Source organism: Contarinia nasturtii, unplaced genomic scaffold, assembly GCF_009176525.2.
Source record: "Contarinia nasturtii isolate CC-2019 unplaced genomic scaffold, AAFC_CNas_1.1 Cnas_scaffold_533, whole genome shotgun sequence".
NCBI classification, from domain to species: domain Eukaryota; kingdom Metazoa; phylum Arthropoda; class Insecta; order Diptera; family Cecidomyiidae; genus Contarinia; species Contarinia nasturtii.
The window spans coordinates 4612980-4639491 of NW_022197885.1; the positions used below are offsets into that span (position 1 = coordinate 4612980).

The 26512-nt window shown below is 34.2% G+C and overlaps 1 protein-coding gene across 2 annotated transcripts; it reads left to right on the forward strand.

Annotated features, from left to right (window-relative positions):
* LOC116339623 (glucose dehydrogenase [FAD, quinone]) lies at positions 1-26236 on the forward strand. Of its 2 annotated transcripts, XM_031765614.1 has the most exons (7): positions 1-134; positions 2977-3035; positions 21425-21576; positions 21660-21780; positions 24378-24782; positions 24855-25186; positions 25260-26236. In XM_031765614.1, the coding sequence occupies exons 3-7, from the start codon at positions 21427-21429 to the stop codon at positions 26067-26069; spliced, it is 1818 nt and encodes a 605-aa protein (XP_031621474.1). In that variant the 5' UTR covers positions 1-134; positions 2977-3035; positions 21425-21426; the 3' UTR covers positions 26070-26236. The 2 variants fall into 2 exon arrangements, with proteins under 2 accessions (XP_031621474.1, XP_031621475.1); XM_031765615.1 differs by lacking the exon at positions 2977-3035 and having other exon boundaries at positions 10-134.
* Positions 26237-26512: the final 276 nt, after the last annotated feature.

The window sequence follows — 26512 nt, forward strand, 5'->3', positions numbered from 1 at the left end:
ATTCTCTCAGTTAGAGATTTTCAGTCGTAGCGATCGCTTCGCTGCCACCACCACCATCATCAATATTTTTTTAAAAAAGTGAACAATTTCAAGTGTTTTTTCATTCAACGGCCGTTACTATCGAAAATAAGTTTGTACGTTTGTGTATTGTTTTTAGCGCAATTTTCGTTTCTGTTGCTGTTAAATTTTTTACTTTTTCGTTTTATTTTTGGTACGCCATTCTGTGTTTCCGTGCTTTTAGTCAGTGCGCTTTGGTTTTCCGTCTTCAAATTTTCTGTCGACGAACTAGAATACTCTATATTTTGTTGTTGCTCGTTCGTTGTTTGAGGTTTTTATTTCAATTTGGCTGTCGGTTATATAAATGAAATTGTCAGTTCGTAAAGCTTGTGTCGATGCATTGTAAATGGCAGTAATTATTTTCGTTAGCAACACTAAAAGTCAATTAATTATAGATGTAACGCGAAAACAATAAGACTTATTTTCATTGAAAGTGTTTTGACTATTTGCGCGTACTGAAGACTGCAGAAAAAACAGCTTACTTCATGATCGTAAAGGGGAAGAGGGGCGACTTGTTGTTGTTTTTGCTTCCTTGACGAGAATGAAAATTACTCAGACCAAAAAATATTGAGAAAAATCAATTGAAATGGACGCAGTTTGGTTTGAAATTGAGAAACTGATTCGAAGAAGAAAATTATTCAAAATTGTGAAGAAATTACAGAGCAAGAAAATCTTGATTTCTGAAGATTAATGAAATATTCAAACGATTTTATCTCACAAATCAATCTTTCTCCAAATTTGACGGTTAATAAATAATTTGGCAGCCATTTGTGCCAAAAAAATCACTAATAGACTTCGATCTATATCTACAGCTGCTATAAATCCCTCTTTAATCGTTTATTGAATAATGAATGCTTCACATTCAATTGCTGTTATAAAAGAGACTCAATTTATTTCTCTTTTTTTTCTCTCGTTTGTCTAAGTGTAAAGCAATTACACCGAAAACCTTCTGAACCTGAAAACAAAATGTTGAATTAAAAGCAAAATAAAATTGTTTTCAAAATCCAAATCTGATCATGTGCTGCCGTAATAGAAGATCAATTGAAAAGGTTATCGATCGTTTCGGAGTGTGTTTTTATAAGTAATTTCAATGACTCTGTAAGCCGTAAAAAAAATAAAAACCTCTCCTTTGGATGAACCTGAATAATTGGAGCGTATGCACACATTTTCCGCAGAAAACAAAATAGTCAGCGTTACGTTATCATTCCGTCATGTGGTGTGCAAGAGATAATGAAAAAAAACCCAACATATAACGCACTCTCATACATACATGTATATGTAAAATAAAAATGTGAAGCGAACTGTGCAAAAAAAAACAAAATCCAGATGCATCCTATTAGCATTTTTCCCATGGAATCGGCGTGTGTTTTTCACGATTCGCTCATGAATGTTGAGCATCGAATTTGTTCACAATAGTAAATATTTCAATTGATTTTGTATGAAACGACACAACGAATGCGAATGCAAAATTTTAGTGTACAATTCCTCAAAACGAAACGGAAAAAAAAAGAGATCTCGCTCAATGCTGACGTAGTAAAATTCACTCACAAAATCGAATACCATTCATTCAATCTCAAGCATCAAATAGAAATGAAGTAATCATGAAGTAACTACTTTTTTTATCTTACAATTTTTTTGCCATACAATCTTACTCTCGGCGTGCTACTCGCATTATTTTCGAAATGAGTTTGAATCTGTAATACACACACACAAAACAAAATCAAAAACAACAACGCGAAAAATATAATCCATACTTGCTGCGTATCATCGAGAATGAGACAGAAAAGTGCACGATGCTAATAGTTTCGTCTCTCTAAGTCATAGTTCTTCGTGACAAAAGCATCGTGTCAGATCGAATTGCAAATACAACGGCGAATAACAATAGCGAATACTCCTAGTTTTGGAATGCTTTTAATGTGTTTACAACAACTCAAATGCAAACCGATTAACTATTTTTAACGATGTAAATAAACGAATTTTTACGAAATCGTGTCGATCGAATTAAATTGGAGCAAACCGCGCTCACATAAAAAATAGCAGCATTACAAGCCCAACAACGGTAATATAACATCAACCGCACACCACCACCACCCATCAGCATCGCAGCAATATAATGACGAAGTGGCTTTGAAATCTGTCGTCGTCGTCTTCGTTTGTTTGCCACGTTTATTCGACGTTACGATGCAACACTCATTTGGCAAAACAATAGCAAATGAGAAAATCTCGATGAAAAACATGAAAAGAAAATAATTTAAAAAAAAAATTCGGATGAATTTTGCTCTCAATGTATGTGTATGAGAGATGACTTCGTTTCAGTTTTTACGCAAACGCGTGTGCTTTATCGATAAATAATTCATCGTTCATAATTTATGGAAATAATTTCGCAGAGACACATCCACGAGTCGAACATATTAAAGTGGTTTTCTTTTTTCTGTACACTTTTCCAAGTCATTTCAATGCATTCTTCTTCATTTTTCATGGCACGCTATAGTTTTCACTTCACTTATGATTTTATACGCGTCGCTTATGGAATAAATTTAACCACCTTAATTTTCCCGTCGAATTGGTGACGAAAGATTTTAATTGTGTTGTTTGACGCAGTTGCATTTTTTTTACTGTTATTGTTGCTATTTTTAAATCAGCAAAATTTATAAATCATTGAAAAGAAACTTCATTTATTAAAATCGAAAAATGGCAGAGAAACATTTACAAACGGAAAATTGTGTGAATGCATTACAAATAAATGAAACAAAAAGTGCGTAATACGCGTGTGATAATTATATAGTGTCGATGAATTTTCATTGCGATACCGTTTGCTTTTCTCGCCGTCTGGCTGTTGTCTATCTTTGTCTTTGCTGTTTGTTTTTTTCAAATTCTTTTCACAACTTTTAATGGAATATATAATTCTTTGTTGGACAGAAAATTGAATTGTTGCCACGGTGTATAACAAGGATTAAAATACAACCAAACAATTAACGGTAAGTGCATGAGCTGAAATTATTATCGATTCAAAGATTATTTTAAGTTGTTTTTTTTTTCTTCGTCTTCAAAAGTTTTATTTTTATCTTTAAATCAAACTTTTCTGTCGTTGAAACTCTGCAAACAAAAGTTCTGCTTAAAAATATTGCTTGAACTTTGTTCAGAGTTTTCAGACTAAACAAAATCCAGTAGAAAAAATTGAATGAAAGTTTGTCGAGATGCTCGCTTAAATCAACGAGACACATTCGCAATCAACAAGATGTGTGTCGGTGGAAGTGATTCCAGAACGATATCGTTTGATGCAAATCAATTAATCATCATGATACTTGTACGAACATCTAACAATGGAAAATTAAGAGCAAGCCAAAGTCGTAACAATGTTGAATGTCAAATATCCTTGGGATATTTTATGTTACGTACTAACATGTTTCAATCAAAAGTTTTCGAAGAAAGCTTAAGTGAAATTTCGTATTCGCTCGTTAAATAAATAGTTCAATCCAAGAATATTCTTGACGAAATGTTTCTTGATGAAAATCTAATTTGTTAACCAGAAAACTTGAAACAATGTCGTTAGTTCTGGGCAATGCATGTATTTGAATTCTATACGACAATCACTATTTTTGTGTCATGTTTTGTAATGTGACCCCAAGGTAACTCGTCACTGTTGCTCGGTTTTTTGTTTACATTCTACAAAATAATCTCAAGCGATGTCAATTGCAATTGTGTGGCGTGTGATTTTTTCGATGTAATTATATATTCACCCGTTTTGCCATTTCTTCAACAATCCAGCACATCGAAGGCTTGACGCGTTGTGTTTTTGCCCATTTCAATGTGGCCAACATTTTACTATTTAGTCTAATGTTGGTCGGGTGCTTTTTTTATCATCTTCTTGAATTCGGTTTGTTGTACTTCGGTGGTGTTAACGTATAATTGTGTAATTGTTTATCTTATAAACAATTTGTATATTTGTTGCTGGTTGAAAATGCTGTTTTCAAACCGAATGTGTGTTTGCTGTGTTCATGGATTGCTTCGCGATTTTTTCCTTCTTCTTTGTCTGTGATTCAATTCGTTCACAAGATAAAATCATCAATCCCCAGCACAACCTTTATAATTTTTTTCAATGAAAAGCTTAACATAAAAAGCAAATTTATCGTGATCGAAACAAAAAACCTATATTTAGATTAGTCAACACATGCCACTCACATAGACAATGACGAAAAGACAACACATTTCAATGATTTGTTTTCAGTGGTTTCCAAATGAAATATGCGAATAAAAAAAGCAGCCGCCTTGATTCTGGGGTCGCTGCTATAATCAAAGGGCAACAATACACATTGTTCACACATATGCTTTAACAGTGAAATTGTGAATTCGGTCAAAAGTGACTGATTTTGATCTTTTGCACTCGCTGGAAATCACACAATATCCATAATATTTCACACATCATCGTATTAATCATGTTTTGCGGTTTGATTGATTCCAATCGAACAATTCAACATGAAATCGTGTGCACATCATCCGCATTCCAATTGATCGATTTCGAATCGAGATTCATTTCAAAATTACCGCATTGCTTGCCGCATTGCTTTCATTCTATCGATGTATGTAATTTTCTTTCATCATCATTGCTATAAATCACAATTACTCGCATCCCGATGGACCACATATTTTTGCATCGCTTATGCTCTACTATTACGTCGATCTGGATTTTTTTTAAACGGCGGTTATATCCACATTTCAGATGAAAAAATATAGAAGACACAAAAAAATCCAGCAGAAAACGGCAAGAAAATTTTCGTTTGCGGTGCGTGCCTTGACAGATTTATGGCGAACAAATTAAAAACGAAAAATGTTCATTCTTCTTCAGCTAACGGAGTTCGACAATGACACCAATTGAAATGCAGTCAAAAACGTAAAAAAATTACACTCTTCATACTTTCAAATAATTGAGAAAAATTTTGTTTCACTTCCGACACTGCACATGATTGTGCCGTCACTGCCAAAGGAAACGTTTTGTTTTTTCATCACTTTTATCCAGACAATATATTGAATTAACTGGTCAGTTGAGCTGACAGTACGTTAGCCAGCTAAATGGGCTAAAACAATAGACGTTATTGTTTTAATGATGAATCACTTTTCTTGTTTTAATAGAAGTGATTGTTCATTATAACAATAACTTCTATTGTTTTGGTCCATTTAGCTGGCTAACGTACTGTCAGCTCAACTGACCAGTTAGTTCAATATATTGTCTGCTTTTATCGCTGTTAATGAACGAAACACTGCAAAATTGTAATCTATATAGTTTGTAGCGTGGCACAAAAAAAAGAAAGCCATTAACGGTTTCAACGAAAAACATTTCTCTCTCTCTTTCTCGTTTCATTATTTTTTTATTTTTGTCTGTGGCATCGTGCTGTGATGTAACCGCTATTAAACTAATTGGCTCGTTATCGTTTATTGAGCGCAATTGCAAAGTCAGAATAGTGCTTTCGATCGTTGGAAGCCGCAAGTCAAATGTCACTGCAAAAGAGGCACAGATTGTGCGACGCCCAGTCAAACCAAAACAATTGCATTTCAATTCAACCAGTTACCAAATTTAAAATGCAAATTATTGTGGCCTCAAATGCGCTCTGATTGATGTCGTTGCTTTATTTCCGTGTCAAGATATCACACTAATTATCCGATTAATGATAATCCGATTCGTTGTGCCGAATCTACAAATCGATAATTTGCAATCGAGAATTATGGCAAGGAAGGGATATATAGAAAAAAAAGTTCTCGTGCTCTTTCGAAATTGGCATTTCATTTCTGAATTTCGGACGTTTAGTTCTAGTAAATGTTAGGTCGATGAGATTATGCAAGCATCATTAAATACGAATAAGTCAATAGGATTTGTTGGCCATAATCAGGCGAGAGAAGAGTGCCATTATGCGAAGAAAAAAAATGCTTGGCTGATGGTAAACAGCAAGACGACAAAAAACCGCTTGCCATTATTGTTCTATTTTAAGCCAGTGTGTATATACTCTTTTGTCTGTAGCATTGAATACAATTTATGTGGCCAATTTCTATCATAAATCGAATTAAATCCATTTTAATCACACATATACCGTTAAGTGAAGCTATTGAATAAATTTCTGTTGAAAAATCCACACATCGTATTTGCGCTTGAATAAACTGATAACACGATGACTGTCCGCGTGTGTTTGCAAACCATGCATCATCACCACTACCGTCAAATATAATTGAATACCTTACTGTTCCATTATAATGATGATAAATTCTATGTCCACCACAAACATGAAAAGGCGTTGTCCCTTACACGCACACTGAAATAATAGAACATAATTGAGTGAAATAATTTATTATTTTCCCATATCACATTTCCCGAAGTGTCATCGAAAGTGTGCACATTTTGGTGTTCGCATAACTTTATTTTCAATTTTGCGAGATGATTTTGCATGATATTCATAAATGCTGACATCAGCAATTACAATTACTCGCTGACGAAAACCAAAATCGCACACTTGCATTTATCATGCACTGAGTCGAACAAGCGCCAAGCAACAATTGTAATAAATCATTAGTATCATTCGACCATGTACGCTTAAAGTGCGGTTTTGTTTAACAATGTCACATAATATTCTGTAAACCGTCACTTTCTAATTCTATTCATTTTATGGCCGAAAATTGGTAATTCACCAAAAATAATGCGATAAATGAAACGATGATGATGACAATTTCAATAATTTCGAGCGATTTTTAGACGATACGGCCGACAGATGGTAATAGATTTGAAACATGTTTCATCCGTTTTACGTTTAATTAAACGTAACATGCGTGATGAATTAACATTAAAATAGGAGCCAGCAGACATCGTTGACGATTATTATTCAAGCACCTAATTTGTGAATTCGAAAAGAGAATTGATAAAGTTACCTAATATCCATTGAATTGAATGTAGCGTGACAGCATCAAATGCCGAACGCTTTTTGAAAATAAAAACTTCGTTCGACAGTTGAGAGCAATGTACACAAAATGCAGTTCCATAAACCAGAAATATAGATTGTTTGTAACCAAATGACGCTATCATAGGCAATGACCTTAAACTTGATTTTGATTATCTACTGTTTTTCAGGTTAATTTTTATTTTCGTCTTGACACACCAATCGTGCTCACATTTATCAATATTAAAATGACAATCTCCACGGTTATTGTCTCATTTGTTTCCGGAGTTCATGACGGAATGACAGGAATTTTGAATGAAGAAAAGAAATGGAATAAAAATATATCTTTTAGAAAAAACCGGTTTAGATTCGTGTTTTCTTCGTTTAATTTTGTACGGTGTTTATGACACATTGCAGTTTTAATGGGTTTTTTCTGTTCTCGTTCGTTTTATATAATTTTTTGGCACCGAACGAAAATTCGATTGATTTGAATGTAATAAAAACCGTTGGATGCGACAAAAAAATACTCGCCAATTCATGCTGTGAATTCTGCAGAATTGGAAAATGGCAAAAAAACGAAAGATGATTAAAGTAAATCGATAAAAGTTGAGAATAAAAATAAAAAAATCACATTAGGAATGATATTGAATCCAGAGTCAAAAATGCTTACGCGCGCATACATTCGAACTAAATGCTTTCTTTCAATTAAAGTTATTTTCATTTCGATGTAATTTCCTTGATGTGCTTATTTTGTGTCATTTTCTGTTCTCGACATTTTCACGATGCGCACGTACAACTACAAAAATCGCTGTAAATTCTCTGCACTCGGGTTTAGTTTTCTCTCTTCGCTCGTCTGTACGCAGAACGTGCATGATGTCTGGCACGTTCGCCGCTGAACATACAATTTGGAAATGGTCCTCTTGAGATCCACTATCTCAATGTGCAGTTCGAAAATCGATTTTATGGTCAAACGAATTCGCTCATGCATCGATATATCAAGTCCAAAATGCACACGATGCATCAACTGATTCGACGTGTGTTCTTCATTTTCATTTTTTTGTGCAATCCGTTCAAAATTACCACAAGTGAAAGCTTTACACAGTGATCCTTTTTTTTATCGTTGTTGGAATTTGAAGGGAGAATTTTTCGTAGTTGACTTGTTATTCGATTTCATCGTTGATTCGCTTTAAATTTTTCCCAACCACCGTTCACTGTCCGACAATGGGAAAAAAGCAGCAAGCATCAAAAACTTTTATTGGCAAGCGAACGAAAAACTTTTAGTTCAATTCATTTCAAAAGATTTTCTCCTTCCATCTCATGATCCATTTCCATCGAATGAGCTATCCTGCCGTTGCTGAAGTGTAAAGAATGAGAGCGAAAAGATCGAAAAAAACAAGGAGAAAACGTAAAAAAGAACGCGAAATGTCTTTCATTCTCCCACGTACATGTTACGGCGTCTTGTTAGCATCATATTCTGTTTGCCACTTCTTTATTGCTGCTCTTCAAGCTTCGATTCTTTTCGTTTCTCTCTCTCTCTCTCAACTTTTCTATCATATTTTTTTTGTATGCGTCTTTTCCTTGTTCAGTAATTTTTAAACTTTCAAACATGATCCAAATGCCAAACGCAGCACTCTTTTCACCAATCGACATACAACACTAGTTTTTATACAATTTCATCATTGAGTTTGGTTCATTCTTCATATTTTGTGACTGACGCAAAAATATCTGTTTGTTTCTCTTTTTTTGTTTCAGTGTCTATCACTGTATGAAATATAATTCACAGCCGTTATTTGACTTGGCTACAAATTCACAAACAAAAGATAAACTAAATAAAAAAAAAATTATAAAAAGAGGAAAAAAAAGTTCGCAGTCAGTAACAATAAACGACTTTACTGGTTGTAAAATTCGGATAATATAGTTTTACTTATAAAATTTATATACGCTATAAAATACAGTTAACAGATTTAATTGAAATAATAAAAGTAAAACGAATTCAGAATGTGTTTCGGATCAGAAAATGGAAAGAATTCAATCAGAATTTCAATATATAAGTTTATTACCGATTGGCACATATCTTGTGGAACATACATTGAATGTGTACTTCGATTGAAGTGTGCTAAGCTGAAAGGAAATCACATAAAAACTGATACGCTTCCATGTCAACTTCGGAAACTGAAATGCATTCAATTTGGAATATGTTGTGTCGAAACTTGCATTTGTTGAACTTTATACAACTCTGTTGAAAACTGTACACATTTTTCTTTGAAAAAAAGAAGAAAGTTTTTGATTTAATATGAAAAGTAGAAAATCTGGTTACTATACAGCAAAGAAACTCAGGAAAAGTGGAGACATATTCAGATTTGAAAAAAATATGCCCCAAAATTCAAATGAATAGAAGCATTTTCTGAGAAATATTGTAAATTTGCTTCAATTATTATCAGACAATATTTTGACCTGATTGACCAGCCAACGCAAAATATCAGGCTAGCATCTCGATTCAGCGTAAGACACCGAATTCAGACACCTACAGTGCCAAAATAGAAGAAGTTGGAAACACACTCAAGAAATGTAGCAAAATTGAAGCGTAACCAATTAACTGGCTATTTTTGTCAACTAGGTCAGTTCAATATTATGTCTGATTATTATAAAATCTATGGGTGAGATCTAAAAGAACGTATGTTTTTTTTTCGCTTTAAATTTTATAAAAGGAATGTATGTGTTTTGCCAATTCTGTCTTACTAAAAGGAAAGTATGTTTTGCACCAAAAAAATTTTGTAAAAGGAAAGTATGTTTTCCGGGTTAATCAGTTGCTGATAAAGGAACGCATGTTTCGCACCAAATAAATTTTGCAAAAGGAAAGTAAGTGATTCTGAATCAGTTGTTAAAAAAGGGATGCATGTTTAACGATGATTTTTCTGGAACTTGGCTTCGATGGATCCTCAGGATCATCAGAACGCTCCCAGTTCTGGAAGTGGGTTTTGGTGGATCCTCAGGATGGACCAGACTATGGTTTGACAATGCCCTGGCCCATCCTGAGGGTCCACTTCCAGAACTGGGAGCGGTTCTGATGATCCTGAGGATCCACCAAAGCCCACTTCCAGAACAAAGACACTTACGTTCTTTTATCCAAACCAACAAAACTGAAACATGCATCCCTTTTCCAACAACTGATTCAGCCGAAATACATACTCTCTTTTTTCAAAATTTATCTGGTGCGAAACATGCATTCCTTTTCCAATAACTGATTCAGCCGTAATACATACTCTCTTTTTTCAAAATTTACTTGGCGCAAAACATACATTCCTTTATTGCGACAAAGTCGAACACACTTGCGTTCTTTTAGATCTCACCAATAGAAATATGAACTGAAAAGAGAAAAGTTTTTTTTCTTTTCCTTTTATAATAAATAATGATAAATTCTTGTTGAACAAATTCAAAGAACCACAATAAGTTCACTCATATTTCCAAGAAAGTTCTCATCAAAATGAAAATATTTCACAAAAGATCCCAACAATAAGAATATATGTATTACATTCTTGGGAAAATACAATTTATGCTCTTCAATACCATAATATGGTTTAATTGGCGTCGTTTTTAGCTGTCTACCCTGTTGAGCAAATTGATCAAAATCGTGCATAACCGGCAAATTATAATTGAATCATTTTGCCTCGTTTTGAAACATCATTTTAAAAAGATAGCTTCGATGATGATTCAACTTTGAAATGGTATTGAAAACAGACGTTGAAACGCTGATTAATTGGTAATTGTGTGGAACTCGATTCAAATAAATGTTGAGCATGAGCATCAACTGAATATTTTTTTCTTCTTCGAAATAGTCATTATGTACAATAACGCTTTTGAATGCTTCTCCATTTAAAAAGCAAATTTTCCAATTTTTCTTTGGCCAGTTTAGGTCTTCTCAGCCAAAAATACGATGATTGTGCATATATATTATTTCAATTTGCATCGCCATTTTATGAAATTACGGTTCCACCTCAACAAATTATACACGACCATTCAATTCATACATAAAATGCAAACGGTGGGCCTCTGTGTTAAAATCTAATGATATTATGTCACGAGGGAACGATTCGTGTATTTCGTTTTTTCAAAGTTAGGCTTGTGCAAATAAAATTGGATGTGCATTGTCATGGATGCTATAATTTGTTGCTTTAATTACGATTGGGAGAGATTAGGCGGAACAGAAACATTTTTATGTACTAAATAAAAGTGAAATGAAAAGCAAATTAAAAACCCTTTCATAAATGGTAATGTTGGAAGAACTCAATCGCAGACACAATTACAATGACGATGCTGAACATCTGTTTCAATTGTAGACCACATATTATGTCGCTTGTACAAAAGCGACTGAAATTCATTCGGCGGTTACATTGTTTTCACATTTTCGTCGGCACAAAAATATCCAAAATTGAGTATCTTTTGTTTGTGGTCATTTCGAATGAAATCCAAGAATCTTAAAATTTAGAAATGAATCGAAAATTCATCAAATTAAACAAAATTACCACACAAAACTTTTGCCAAAAGTCAAAATGGCAAAATTGGCCAAAAAAATGCCATTTACGAAAATCTTTTAACTTTTAACTTTAAGCACATTACCCAATAAAATTTCTATTACGTTGCAGTTTTTCGTTATTGCTTCGGCATGGAAAACCATTTTTTATTGAAATCGGGGAACGATGCCATAAAATCGTGTACTCGTGCACACCATTTCCATCGAAATGAAACGCCAAATAAAAAACCTAAAATACCAGAATGCAAATGGAATATGGTTATTTCGAGAGTCGGAATGTGTATGTAGACGTTGCAATCAAATGTATTTTGTATTTTATACTGGGCGAACGACTGAAAAATAAAACGCTATAAAAAAAAACGTAGGAAAAAGTTAGAGCGAAAGAAAACAAAACAATGCTTTTCAATGATGATGATGCCAATTCTTGTTGGCGTTTTTACTTCATCGCATCTAATATTTGCATTTGAAGAGTGTGTAATGAACAAAGTGAAAATAGGAAGTTTATCTACTGCAACAATTGATGCTACTGTTGTATGTTATTTTTTTTCTTTTACTTTTCCTTTCGACAGATGATTCGCGTGTGCTGTATTTTTGATTGTTTGCACTGTAAAAGACGAATATAACTAACAAGCTACGGATTCTCTCTCTCTCTTTCTCTCCCATTGAAGTTTAACTTTATCATGGTTGCAAATATACATCAAATAAAATTTTGATGCATGTGAAAGAAATCAATAATATCGGATAGTGTAAAAGAAATAAAAATGTCTTCTATTGACAACCGTAACTCATTTGGAGAATGTTCGTTTTAAAACGAAAAAAATATGGTAATAGTCGGATTTATCATAATTAAATGAATAAACTGCATACAACATTCAATTTAATAAGCGTTTAATATAGTACTAAAGCCACTGCCTTATATTTTGAGGAAATCTGAAGACCATCTTCGAAATGAATGGCAATCAGAATACATATATGCAAAATCAATGTCGTTAAACATACAGGAAAAGAACGAATCGACAATTTTGAGTGAGAAAATGATATCATCGAATTTGTGTTTGTTCTGAATCAAATTGAAATGTGCAACACTAATAAGTGTTTACATCGAAAAAAACAAAATGACGATATTTTAATTGATTATACATTCGACTTTACACCCATGAATTCATTCGTTAGTTCCCCTTTGTAAATACGCAGTTAATATCTTGTTACTTACACAATCAAAGGCAATTTCATGCATTCCATCTCATTTCTACTTGTGGTGGCAAAATTATATAAAAATCATGTTTGGAAATGATTTGATATAGTTTCTTTCTTCATTCAACAATTTCCTGCGAAAAAGAGGTGAACTCAAAGATCTCAATACGCCAGCCAATTTGAAACACAAACGCAGGGAATGAGCTTGTTGGCGGAAAAGAGTGAGAACCAAATGAATTCTCGAAGAACTGATTTTTCAATTGTTATTTCATCATACAAAGCACAACCAAATACTAACCGATCGATGAAGCATCAAATTCGGACAAATGCGATGCAAAGCATTCCGCCAAAATAAAAAAAATATTCAAAACATTGTTTGGATTGTCTTGTATTTGATGAAAATGCAAAGACTGTGTAATTAGTGGTAATGAGTTTATGGTCGTTATTTAGTGTTTCATAATTCACGACTTTATTGTTTTTTCACGCTTCTGTTGGTTTGTGGTTCTCATTCTATGCCATGGCTCATTCTTCTGGGAGTTAGAAAAAAAAAAACCAAACTGATCTTTATGTATTGGTGTAAAAATGCAAATTTTGCTCAACTTTAACATTTTGGGCAAGTTTGAAATGCACCCGTCTGGCTTAAAACAAAAAAAAAAACACACTCACACATAAACAACCGATGAACAAGTGAGAAAATGCGAAAACCATTAAAAATTCGCTTGGAATTCTTTGTTCGGTTTCATATCTCTTGTTTAATCTGTGTCGATGTGAATAGGGAGCATAACGCCATTGCAGAGAAGAAGAAAAAAAAAAATTGTTAGTTGATTTACATGCACTTTGCGTGCGCGGAAAGTAAACTAACTCTATTCGGTTGGGAATTTATTGTTGTACACCTTTCAGTGTCTCTCAGCTGATTTGCGTTGTAATTTGATCTCGCGACAGTGTCATTGTATAATTATTGTCGCCTCCGAAACATATGTTTATGGCAATTGTTATTATTGTACACACTTTGGCGGCTATACATATACTTTTTTTTTCTTCACATTTTCGGCTTCATGCCATTCAATTCTATTGTCTGACTTACAACGATTTTCAGCAACTTTCAGCATATATTTTTTTGTTTCATATTCTTCTCGCGTTTATATAATAAACCGCTGTCAAATCGCGCACACTCATAACATATTAGCATTGTTTTTGAAATGGAGACGAAAGTTGAAGAGGAAATTTGTTCACACTGTCACTTTATGCCAAAATGAAATATAGTAGTAAATTAGCGTTGGTTTCGGTCATTTGGTAAAATTGAATTTTTTTTCCCATTTATTTTCAATTTTTAGCGAACGGAAAACTTTTCACAATCAACACACAATATTTATATTTATGATCCGTTCAAAGTGATTATTTTCTTTTACCGCTAATCATATCAGCATCGAAATTGAAAATATGAAATTTCGTGCGTCATGGCAGGGAGCGTCTTCTTTATGACGCGAAAAGCGCAACATTATCGCATAAATTGTAATAAATTAATTTGAATGCATCGCATTTTAAGCGCCTGAACTAGTTTCATTATACACAGTTGCATACAATGAGTGCGAAAAAAAAGACGGTTGAAGAGGAACAACAAAAAATGAAGACAATATTAATGTGTGCCCGGTTTTTAACGTTAGCGATATCTTGGAATCGTATAGTAAATGAATTATGACTTGTTGGTTGTTGATTCAATTCGGATTTTGCCGAAAAAAAGAGACATGAAAAAAATTCCATTCATTTTCTTTGGATAATAGAGTGGCATTATTTAAATGTATGCTCATCAAGAAATGACCTCATTTTAACATGTTTCATCCGCAAACTTTCAAGTGCAACAGCCCATTTACGATCTCTTTTGTGTGCTATTGTCTCATTTTCATATTTAAAATCTCATTTCGGTCGATTGTTTAACTGAGCATTTTATTTCGGCTCACACATTCGCGATTTATCATCTATAATCGGCAATATTTTCGATTCTTTTGTTTTCATGAAGAATAATATCGTGCGAGCGTTTGCCCTTCAAAGCGTTTGCAAAGCATCAAAATCGGCCTAGGAGAGTGGCTAAATTAACATCGACCTCGATCGTTGTCTTCACTTTCGCCCTGATTGATGGTCAATTCTTTTCAGAATCAAAATCATTCGCTTCACAATAAATCGAATTTAATCATCGCAAAGTACCAAGGTTGATTGCAATTTGTTTTTCTGTCACTTCTAAATGTAATTTAAACGATCAAAATCATCATCATTTCTCTTTTTCATCGAATTATGTTGAGTACACACTGAGAGAAAAGTGCTTAGCATAAATCAATAAGAAGAAACTGTCAATAACAGAACGAGAAATGCATTCAACGCTGGATTCAGCGTGTGTAGAAACAAAACTTGTGCCAACAAAACCATCGAACATGAAGAAGAAGAAAAAAAAACAGCCCACAACAAAACTAGCGTTGATAATATTTTGACAAGTGTTTCCGAAGCCATAATAACAGAACTGTGGCAGAGAGAAAGAAATGTGCATTCACAATTGAAAAATGTTTACCAAAACAGAAAGCCAAATAGAAAAGTCGATTCGATTTTTATGTTGCTGTTGATGGAATGCAGCATGCAATATGCATGTTGAAAGTGGCGACCAACTACAACACATAACGATAAATTGAATAAAACTCAATGGAACAGTCTTCTTAGGTTTTTTTTGTGTATGCACACCATATTATGTGAGCAATTCATTTGGATTCAATTTAATTTTGGTGTAGTGCTGTTTCATTGTTTTTATTCCCACATTTCGGCATCTTCATCACTCACATGCTCTTTCCTTTGTACGAGGAGTTACCATCTCACGCTGGCATACACTTTGTTTGTATATTTTATGGATGTTTTCTCACTGACACTGAATTCTATTTACAGTTTACACTCGCTGTACTCGCCTCTCTCAGTGATAAACTGACGATGTAATGGCCAGACTGTATCCATATTTTTCCGTCGACAAAATTAGCCACACACTCACATCCGTGTAAGTTGCATAGTCAGTTTTGTGGTAACAAATATTTGTTTGCCACATGCATACATCCATAGTGTGACAGTGTCTGATAATCATCACTAGTTTAGCAGAAACATGTTCAAGTTTTATTTCCCCTTTTGTTTTCAGTCAGCATTAAATCCGCTTATGCTTTTCAAAAAAAAAATCATCACGCTAAAAATAAATATAAAAGTTGAGTACATCAGCCTCAATGGCACCTTACTTAATGAAAATATAAATTACACTTGCACTTTTAATGGATTCATTGTTCTCTCTTGTGCCGTGGCTATTGTGCATCGACACAACATAAAACGAAGAAGAAAACGAAAAACCAGTCCATTCCCAGAACTAGTTCGCGTGAAAACTGCACTCAGAAAAAAAATTAAATTATCGTCGTAATTTATTCAGAACGCCTGAGTGTTCTATATGCCGGTTTTCAACTTGGTTAAGATTCAAGTCAGCATCATTTACATCTTCTCTTGTATGCTAGAACATTGAGTGGAAATGGAGTGAATTTAAATGTTTAACCGAAAAAAAAAAACAGAAAACAAAGAAATAAACACAATAGAAAAATTCAATAAGAATCCACATAAAACACACGCTTAAATGCAAATAGCGTGGGTCTAGCAATGATCGTAATGGCTGTTTGCTCGCTATGAAAATGGGAATAGTTTTGAATTTTACATTATTATGACAATAACTCTGATAGCTTCAAAAAAATGTCCCCCGCATATAAACATACACGCTCATTTCCGCTCTACAAAACATCTTTTCACTGCTCATAAACGATGGCGAAAGCGACAAAAAAATATATGTTCACTTGATATCCGCACGAACAAACATTATGACGTTGTGTTTGCATCTTTTGCATTTATCCACGCGATGACAATGCTTAAACAGTGAAATCATCATTTGTTTGTGCATCGCCAGGCAAACAAACAAATAATGAAAAATTCCAAATATAATGACAAACAAAAACAACAATTCCTTGGGATATATATGGAAAGAGAAAGGAAATAAGAGCGTGAGTGCATTCGCGAACCATACTTTTGTTGAGCACTGTTTTTAAGTGCTTTCTAGTTAAATTGATTTTCGTATTTTCATTCCTGCTTGAAGACTTGTCCTCTTCTTCAATGTATGGTTTTTTTCGTCTTTTTTTTTCACCAATCGGAAATGCAATTTTCGACTTTCATGTTTTCATCAGCTGTATAGTTGAGAGTTCACAAGTCTCAAGAAATTGCTTTCTATTTGCTTTGCCATTGAAATTCGAATCGTTAGGATGCCACTTACATTCAAAATAAAGTATTTTGATTTCAAGTCACGAAAGACACTCTTGAATAAATGCAAATTTTAATAAGTTGATTTTAAGTTAATGGGCGAGAACATTTACAAATTGCATTGTAAATGATATAAATTCAAGCACGTAATTCATTTTAAAGCCTCTAGTTAAATACAAAAAAAGGAAAAATCAATTTTTGGTTAGAAAAAAGTGGCCGAATTAGATGTCATTGGTATGTTTCCGTTTGTGTCCTCAACATTGAACAGTGATCAAAAGATTTTGTATCATTCCAATGCCAGAACACTAGATTTGAAGCAAAAACTGACTTGAGGTACAGTAACCTTTCCAACCTAGACATCTTTGGTCACTTCAATATATATGCGATTCGAAATCATAATATATTTAAATCAAGAAATTCGTCGCCTAGCGAATTATATCGTTTTCATAAATGAAAAATGTAGTCCATTCTATTTGTACGTGAGAATGAAAAGAACCACTATACTTAGCAGAGCAAGAAGAATATCTATAGCCACTTATGTTAATATGAAATGAACGTTGTGAAAACATAATCAACAAAGAAAAAGAACGAGATAAAGAATTTTTGATCTCACAAACACTACTGGTTTCAGTTCAAAATCCTTTAGAATAAAAAGAGATAGATATCGCAGACACTGTACACATCCCTCTTTCCAGTTCATGTGGTGCATACAAACACAAGCCAATGAATTGAATGTAAACAAAAATGGTTTTGACAAAGAAAGCATTGATTTTATGCTTTTAACACATTAGTATCAAGTGTCTTTTCAATCAGTTCACAAGTTTGACGTTTTTGTTTGTCAGAATATTCGTTGACTCAATGAAAGCAAAAAATATGGTAATACTACAATTTTGCATCGAAACAAACAAAATGAAATTGCAAATTAGTCAACTCACTTGTGTCATAAATCATCAGAGATGCGACATTTTCAAAAAAAAAAAGCCATTTATTTCACTTGTGTCACCATCAACACTCAGAAATTTGATTTTAATGCAAAAATAATTAAGTTTAATTAAGAATGCGTGAGAAATATAAAATCGAGACAATTGTATTCCAAAATCTAATTTAAATTAATTTCAAATGAATACACACGGTTTCGAAATGCGAAGCCAATTCGAGTGCATTCAAACAAATGATAATTTCTATCATTCATGAACATTAACAAACTTTTTCAATTTTTGCTGCCATTAGTCGACATGTTTTTCTTTATTTCGCAGACGATTGTGCAAAATTTGTTTCAATAAAAAAATAAATAAACAAAAAAAAATGTTGAAAGATGTCGCCAAATCTGATTTCGCTTCAAAAGTGCTCTGCTCTTTTCTCCTGATTTTCTGATCTCTTTTTATAAATCCAAACGTGCGTATGTATATCGTTCTGTATTTTTACTCAAGTGTATTTTGACTTCTTTTCGTTTGTTTGCTTTACTTCATTACTGATTCCAAGAACTCTGGCTGATCTACATGTGATGTTACAATATGTACATTTAATATTCGATGCAGAGTAAGAACGAGACAAACATTTTCCAATCTCCTAAAGACGGACTTCCATTCAAAATAACAACAGAAAGAGAAAGATACAATGTTTACCTTTCAGTGACTTCGTTCTATGTACTTGCACATACAAGCCAAAGTTTAATACAAACAAAAATGTTTTTGACAACGATTTTATCCTATGGACGGATTATTTTCTAAAAAGTCAACGTCAATCGGACTACATATAACATACGAATTGAATAATTTCAACGAAAGTAGCAGAAACATTGCCATAGATTAAATTTCAAGAGCATTAGAATCGTGACGAGACGGCCAAATAAAAAAAATTGCATTTTATGAGTAAAAATAAAATGTACATCGTGCAGAAAATTGTGTATATCACAAGTAAAAGCATATAAATTGAGTTTGTCGTGTGCGTGATAAAGTTTCAGAAATAAAAGACACAACGAAAATGTAACAAAATATACAAAATAATGAGACACTGTACGAAAATATGGTGAATTTATTAGTTTTTCCTCTTGTGCACACCAAATTAAATTTTTTCGTTACTAACGCCGGTTTGAATTGTTTTTTTTTTTTTTTTCACCGACATTGTTCGTAGAAATTCTCCCGAAAAGACGAAACGAAGAATTGGTGAGCAGAAAGTGAAAAGCAGCAACAAACGATCCATGATTTGAGAGCGGGACATGCAAAAACACGACTTTTGTCTGTAGATCCATGTGTGTGTGGCAGTTGTTCCATTGAGATTTTGCCCGCTGAGTTCGTTTATGCTGCGATTGTTGTCTAAGCTAGTTATGTTTGAATTTGCATCAATGGGACTTACCATGATTGTTGTTGATATGGTATATACATTGCTGAAAAGCATACATGCTATACGCGCGCGTTCATTGCGATATCGTCAAGTATAATTGTTTTGTTTCAATTTCAATACCTTTTTTTTCGCGGATCCATTTCGGTGTGTGTGTATGTTTTTTGTTGTTTTGTTCACGTTGCATTTATGCTTCATTTTACTCTCTATCTGCTTGTTTTTCTTTTGCCCGCCGAAATTATCTTAGATTTGGCATATTATTCGCTTGATTTTTTCTTCTTTCTCGTACACGATTTTTCATCGTGTATATTTTCCATTGTGCGACGTAACATCGCGTAGTGACGGCATTTACCGATGCTAATCATACGATTACAAACGATATATTAGCGAATGAAGATATATTCAATATTTTCCACTCATTTGAATTTGATTTGACTTCATCGAGTTTGTGCACGGCTTTTGTTGTTGCTTTTTTTCGTTCATCGTTTTTGTATTCGATGTCAGTGAAATGCTTCATCATTCGAGATATGCCGACGAGTGTTTTTCTTCACTCTCAAACGTGTACTTATTTAATTTATTTCATTTGTGCAATTCGATTTAGGCAATTTTCAATTGGCTGTTATATGTGTTCCGATCACAATTCAGTACAGTTTTTTTTCCACTTGGAATCGTGAAAGTCAGCGAAAACGATGTTTTTGTGTCTATCTCGGTTCCATTCGATGTGGAAAGAGATAATCTGGGTATTGATAAAATATATACATAAATAAAAATAGTTGCACGCGCACACGACACCACAGTATATTTTCGAAAATAAAAACAAGAAAAAAATAGCCGTACGGCGTACACTTATGTGAGCACTTAGCATTTATAAACGGTCCTTATCGTGTGCGCCTCATCAATTTCACATCGTGGCGTGAATTTCAGTTTTGAATGACATTTTAATTTATGGTAGCGAACTTTAGTCGCCGCTGCGCAATTCGATGGAAAACTTGAATTATACATCCAAATGGAAAAACATCTTGAGTAACCATGGCTCTTTTTTTGTTGTTGTTTGGTGTCGTTCGTCTCCTCTTCAAAGAATGCGAAATAGTAACTTCTTGACCGCAATGTGCAAACAACGAGATTTCCTTATCACATCCCTGCAGCAGTAGTTGATTGTTTTATTGTCGCTCTGCAAGAGATGTTTTATAACTTGGTTCGAATTATAAAGTCATAAAAGCCACATAACTTACCTATATATAGATGTGTGTCTGTTTGTTAGGTATGGCTACTTGAAAACAGAAATCCCATTTAAAATGCAAGCTCAAACGTCACGACTGTGCCGACGATGAGACACCAACTCATTGTGATGCTCAATTCTCAACTCAACGAGTAGCGTACGCTGAATTCGAAATTATAGAAAAAAAAGAGAAGAAACAAATAACACGATGACGCTTTACAATAGAAAAGAACCTTTTTTTTGCTGTTTTCTATTTCACGAATCGAATTTGCATACTTGTTCAGCATAGCCAGATGATGAAAAAAAAACATTGCTAACTTCGTGCTTCTGAATCTAAATAAGAAAAATGGTCAAGCACATTTTCACTGGTATCATATTCAATCTAAATACAATCATCATTACAACGATACGAAAATATTGATTATGGTAAATTTATTCAGTGAAAAATCTATCAGCTGTTTGACTCAAACAGTTTGAGTTTTCAAAACTTAATTAAAAAGTGAGAAACAACGGAAATTTGATGGGTTTACAGAATCTTCGGCATAAATTCTGATCGACCGCCTTTTTTACAACTCTGGAGTTCGATGAACCAATACTTTGAATGATGAGTGAACTAAATCGATGTGACGCTTGTTTTTTTGGTGATAAAAGCCTGTTTTTGACTTTTTCATCCAATTCGACGCAAAAGTTTAATGAACTTTACCGAATTTACTGATTAATTGGTTTTATTTGCATAATTTTTGCCATTCGACCGCGTTTTTGTGTGGGAATTTATTTTTCTATCTGTTAACTTTTTTTTTGAATGTTTGTTTTTCTAATTTGTTTTCTTTCTTTTTATTTTCTGTACAGAAATGGCGCTTTGTGATTGTCCAGTTGGGGCGCCCATAGGGCCGACCTTGGCGTCAACTTGTGGCGGCGGTCCATTCATGCTATTTATGGGTTTATTAGAAGTATTTTTACGTTCACAATGTGACTTGGAAGATCCATGCAATCGACCCAAAGTAAGCGAATAAATACCAAGTTTTGCGATAAATGTAAAAAGTTCTTTTTTCGTGTCATTCAATAAATTCTCTATCTGCTATAGACTCGCTCGGTTCCTGATAATGAGTATGACTTCATAGTTGTCGGAGGTGGTAGTGGTGGAAGTGTGATTGCATCAAGATTATCGGAGGTACCACATTGGCGAGTTTTACTTATCGAAGCAGGTTTGTATACAAAAATAATAATCGACAACTTTTTTGATTGTATCCATACCCACAAGTTTAAATGGATGATGATGCCAAATTACGTTTTTGTAAACAAAAGCGTAATTATTAGGAAAAAACGAGAGATTATTAAGCGACACCTTTGTTGTTGATGAAAAAAATTAGTTTAATAGAAATTATAAAAAGAAACACCCAAAACATGACAAAACCTTACACAAAAGTGTAGTCACCAGAACGAAAATCGGATAACTGCAAAATTCAGCAAATCAGTTGGCACTAATCTTCGTGCAAATTCCTGTAATACGCTGTAATTTATTCTCCATCTATTGATTTTTTCTTCTATTTTCCATCAAATTGGCATATCGTGCAGAAATGCATGCAGTTGCTTGTAATTTTCTATATTCTGCGCATCGGTGTCACGCTAAATCCAGGCAAATGTCTCAAACGAACAACCAATGCAAGAGAGAGAGAAAAAAAACCAAGCAAAAACGAAGCTCACGAATGATATTGTCACGTTCAACCGGCGACATTGATCGTTGCACATTGATAATGTTGACATGAAAAATCATTTGGAAAAGATAACCGAAAAACCACCGATTCACAGACATTTATTATTAAATTTTATTTGAGATTTAGTTGGTTACGCATTATTGCGGTTTCAGGCCATGGTTCATTTTACGGTTCAACGATCAGCGTCCAACAAATGCTCCTACATTTTCATTTTTTTTCTCTATTCCCTCTCTTGCTCTCGCCGTCATCGTCAATGAGAACAAGACCTTCTGACCAAACTATTGATGAAATTCGCATAAGAAATAACATCGAACCGAATTCACAGTATTAAGTCGATGCTTTTTGAAATTACAAAATAAATTCAATGGGTTCAATGATTCAAGCCATTAAATTTTATTGAAAGTAAATTTGCTTCTAAACATTCGATGTCTGCCGTCGCTTAATGAACCGTGCCACAATGTAATTTGCAACGAAAGTTTTGCTCGTCGTTTGATAAAATTTTGTTTGAAAGGGGCACCAAAATTGAAATTGCACGAAGCAATGGATCCACAATGTATCCGATGTGAATGGAGTGCCAAAAATCTCATCCACGACTAGACCGATTTGATGGCATCAATTAATCATTAACAATGATGTAGAAATCGCGTTAAACGACTCAATTATTTCTGACGATGGCTAGAAATGAGGTCTCATTGAGATAAGTGATTATAAAATATCAATTTTTTTTTTGGTAAACGCAACACACTGATGCATTGTCATAGCAAGAAGAGAATGTATGAAATTGTTGAAACAATGATGTGAACGATTCACGCGGTCGGTCGTTGCGTGTGCCTACTCTCTCTCACTGTCTCACACCAGTTGCGGCTAATTTCATTCATTGCGTTATTGGCTTTGAAAATTGTGTAACAAATGAGTTTCGCATCGTGAACGTGTGCGGGAGAGTGAGAGCACACAGAAATTAATTAGACATCCATTTTACAAGTAGATTAATATTTTAACGTACATCGTCAGCAAAATGTTAGCGAAAAATTAACGTTTTTTTTTTCACTTGAATTTTGTGCAAGCATCATACGACAACCATGGAGCTCATGTATTGAATGCCACGGTGACGAATTTAAACTTAATAAATCTTCCATTTATCCGCGTTCAGCAACACAAACCATGCGATATAATTGAATATTATCCACTGTATGCAAATCGATGGCAAAATTGATGGAAACATAATCCCACAAAGCACGGAACAAAAAATCCAATTTCAACTAATTCGATTTAAAGTCAATAATTTAATAACAGCCATATTCAATTTGTACCCAAATGGGAGCCGCATGGAGTGATTTCTTTTCAATAGTTAGCTGCTGCTGTTTTCCTGGTTGTGCATACTACGCAGAACCGTTTGCATTCAATCGAATGCTTCGAAGGTCATCTGGATAAGAAATACATTTATTCCGCCTTAAAAGTGCCTCAAGATTAAATTTATCAAATATTATTGAAGTCAATTACTTCATGCAATTACAATTTAACTGTTGTACCGTACAGCGAAACGCGTTGCAGTGCATTTGAACGAAATGCAAATGTGACGTGCATTTTTCGGTAAATTTCACAATAAAAAAAGAGTAAATAGTAATAAAAACCAATTTGAAAATTTGTGTAATCGCTATTCTATTTTAGCCATCGTACATATAATTGGCAATCATGTTAGCGGAACAACCGAAAATCTATTTTAATTGCTCTCTGCGCTCAATATAATTACACTTTAACTATGTAAACAAACTTTTATGCACGAACAATGAACAAATGTTTTACCCGCGGCACATTTTATAACAAAACTTCCAACACAGCCGGTTTTGTCTATTTGCCTGTGAGAATGTGTGTCTGTGTCTATGAAATAATAAATTAACGTGGAACTTAATCCCGAACCACTTATTATTTCGTTTACTGACCAAATTGGTTGAATCATAATGGTTTCTTCTCTCTTTTTTCCTACAAAATGAAGAGTAATCATTTCATGTTGTTGATTTTTTTTTTTGGTGAATTTTTTTTCCGATTTCAAATTAACGGATTGCATCTGTTTGTTTTGTTTGATACAGGGGGCGACGAACCGCTTGGTGCCCAGATTCCGTCGATGTTTTTAAATTATATTGGTAGCGAGATCGATTGGAAATTCAATACGGAGCCAGAGAAAAAAGCTTGTCTATCATCACCGGAACAACGATGCTATTGGCCGCGAGGTAAAGTTCTCGGTGGCACATCGGTTATGAATGGCATGATGTACATCCGAGGCAACAAAGAAGACTATGACGATTGGGAAGCAATGGGCAATCCAGGATGGAGCTATGATGACATTTTACCATTTTTCTTGAAATCAGAAGATAATCTACAATTGAACGAAGTTGACCCGCAGTATCATCGTGTTGGCGGTATGTTACCGGTTTCAAAGCCACCATACAATCCACCCTTGTCTTTTGCAATGCTTAGAGGCGCCGCTGAATTAGGTAATTTGAAGTGATTTTTGTTTGAATGTCCAAATGTATGAATTTAACATTATTTCTTTTTGTCGTACACAGGCTATGACATCCACGATTTGAATGGTGCTAATTCGACTGGTTTTATGATCGCGCAATTAACAACCAAAAATGGTGTTCGTATGAGTGCAGCTCGTGCTTTCGTTCGACCGGTAATCGATCGACCAAATTTACATGTTATGCTGAATACAACTGTAACCAAAGTGCTTGTACATTTAAAATCGAAGAATGCTCAAGGCGTTGAAATCGTCGATGCTGATGGTCATACAACAAAAATTTTGGCGAAAAAAGAGGTGATCGTTTCGGGTGGAGCGGTTAATTCACCGCAGATTTTAATGCTCAGTGGCATTGGACCCAGAGAAGAATTGACACGAGTAAGTATTTCTTTCGTTAATCAATCGTCAATTTTCAAATGACTGACGTTTTGTTTTTCATCATTAAATTTAGGTTGGAATTCGTCCAATCGTCGATTTGCAAGGTGTTGGCAAAAATCTTCACAACCACGTCGCATTCTTCACGAATTTCTTGATCAATGACACCGACACATCGCCATTAAATTGGGCCACCGCAATGGAGTATTTGTTGTTCCGTGATGGCTTAATGTCTGGCACAGGCATTTCTGCTGTTACTGGAAAAATTTCAAGTAAATACGCTGAACCAGCTGGTGTGCCTGATCTTCAGTTCTACTTTGCTGGATTTTTGGCAAGCTGTGCAAAATCGGGCCAAGTAGGAGAATTGTTGTCAAATGGTTCTAGAGCTATTCAAATGTTCCCGGCTGTTTTACATCCAAAGAGTCGCGGTTATGTCACACTTCATTCATCGGATCCATTGGCACCACCGAAAATTGTCGCCAACTATCTTGATGAAGAGCATGATTTACGTGTTCTCATTGAAGGCATTAAATTTGCAATTCGTTTGTCGGAAACAGATGCACTGAAAGCATATGGCATGCAATTGGACACAAAACCAATTCCAGCTTGTGAACACATTCACTTCGGTAGTGATCAATATTGGGAGTGTGCTGTTAGACAAAACACTGGCCCGGAAAATCATCAGGCCGGCTCATGCAAAATGGGTCCGTTGAGAGATCCATTGGCTGTTGTCGATCATGAGCTACGTGTTCATGGTGTACGCAGTTTGCGTGTTGTGGACGCCTCTGTTATGCCAAAAGTAACATCAGGCAACACAAACGCCCCTATTATAGCAATAGCCGAAAAAGCTGCACAACTGATTCGACGCGCATGGGGAGGTCGCTAGTACGATGTTAAGCATTTAAAATAGAATCTAATAATTCGTTTTATATTACCATGGTGACAAATACAAAAAAAAAATAGATTTCCTTCAGATAAATTTTGATCCGTTTATAAATTGAAAATCAGAAAAGAGAACATTCGAATGTACGAGAAGATTTTTTTTTTTAATTTAAAAGACAAAAATAAATTTAAGAGAAAGAAACACTAAACAAAACTATTTGTTTTTTTTTTTATAAATAATGTTGGTGTGACACAGAAGAAAAATGAAAAAGTTATACTATAGCCTGAAATATTTGCATTATTTTTCCTTTCACCAATGTTTCAGTTAATATTTTTATGTTTCGCCAAATGTTTTTGTTTCGCCAAAGATTTTATCTGCACAGAAAAAATCCTACGAGTGAGAATTGGTCAAACGACTTTCGTCGTACAACATACATTGCATTAATC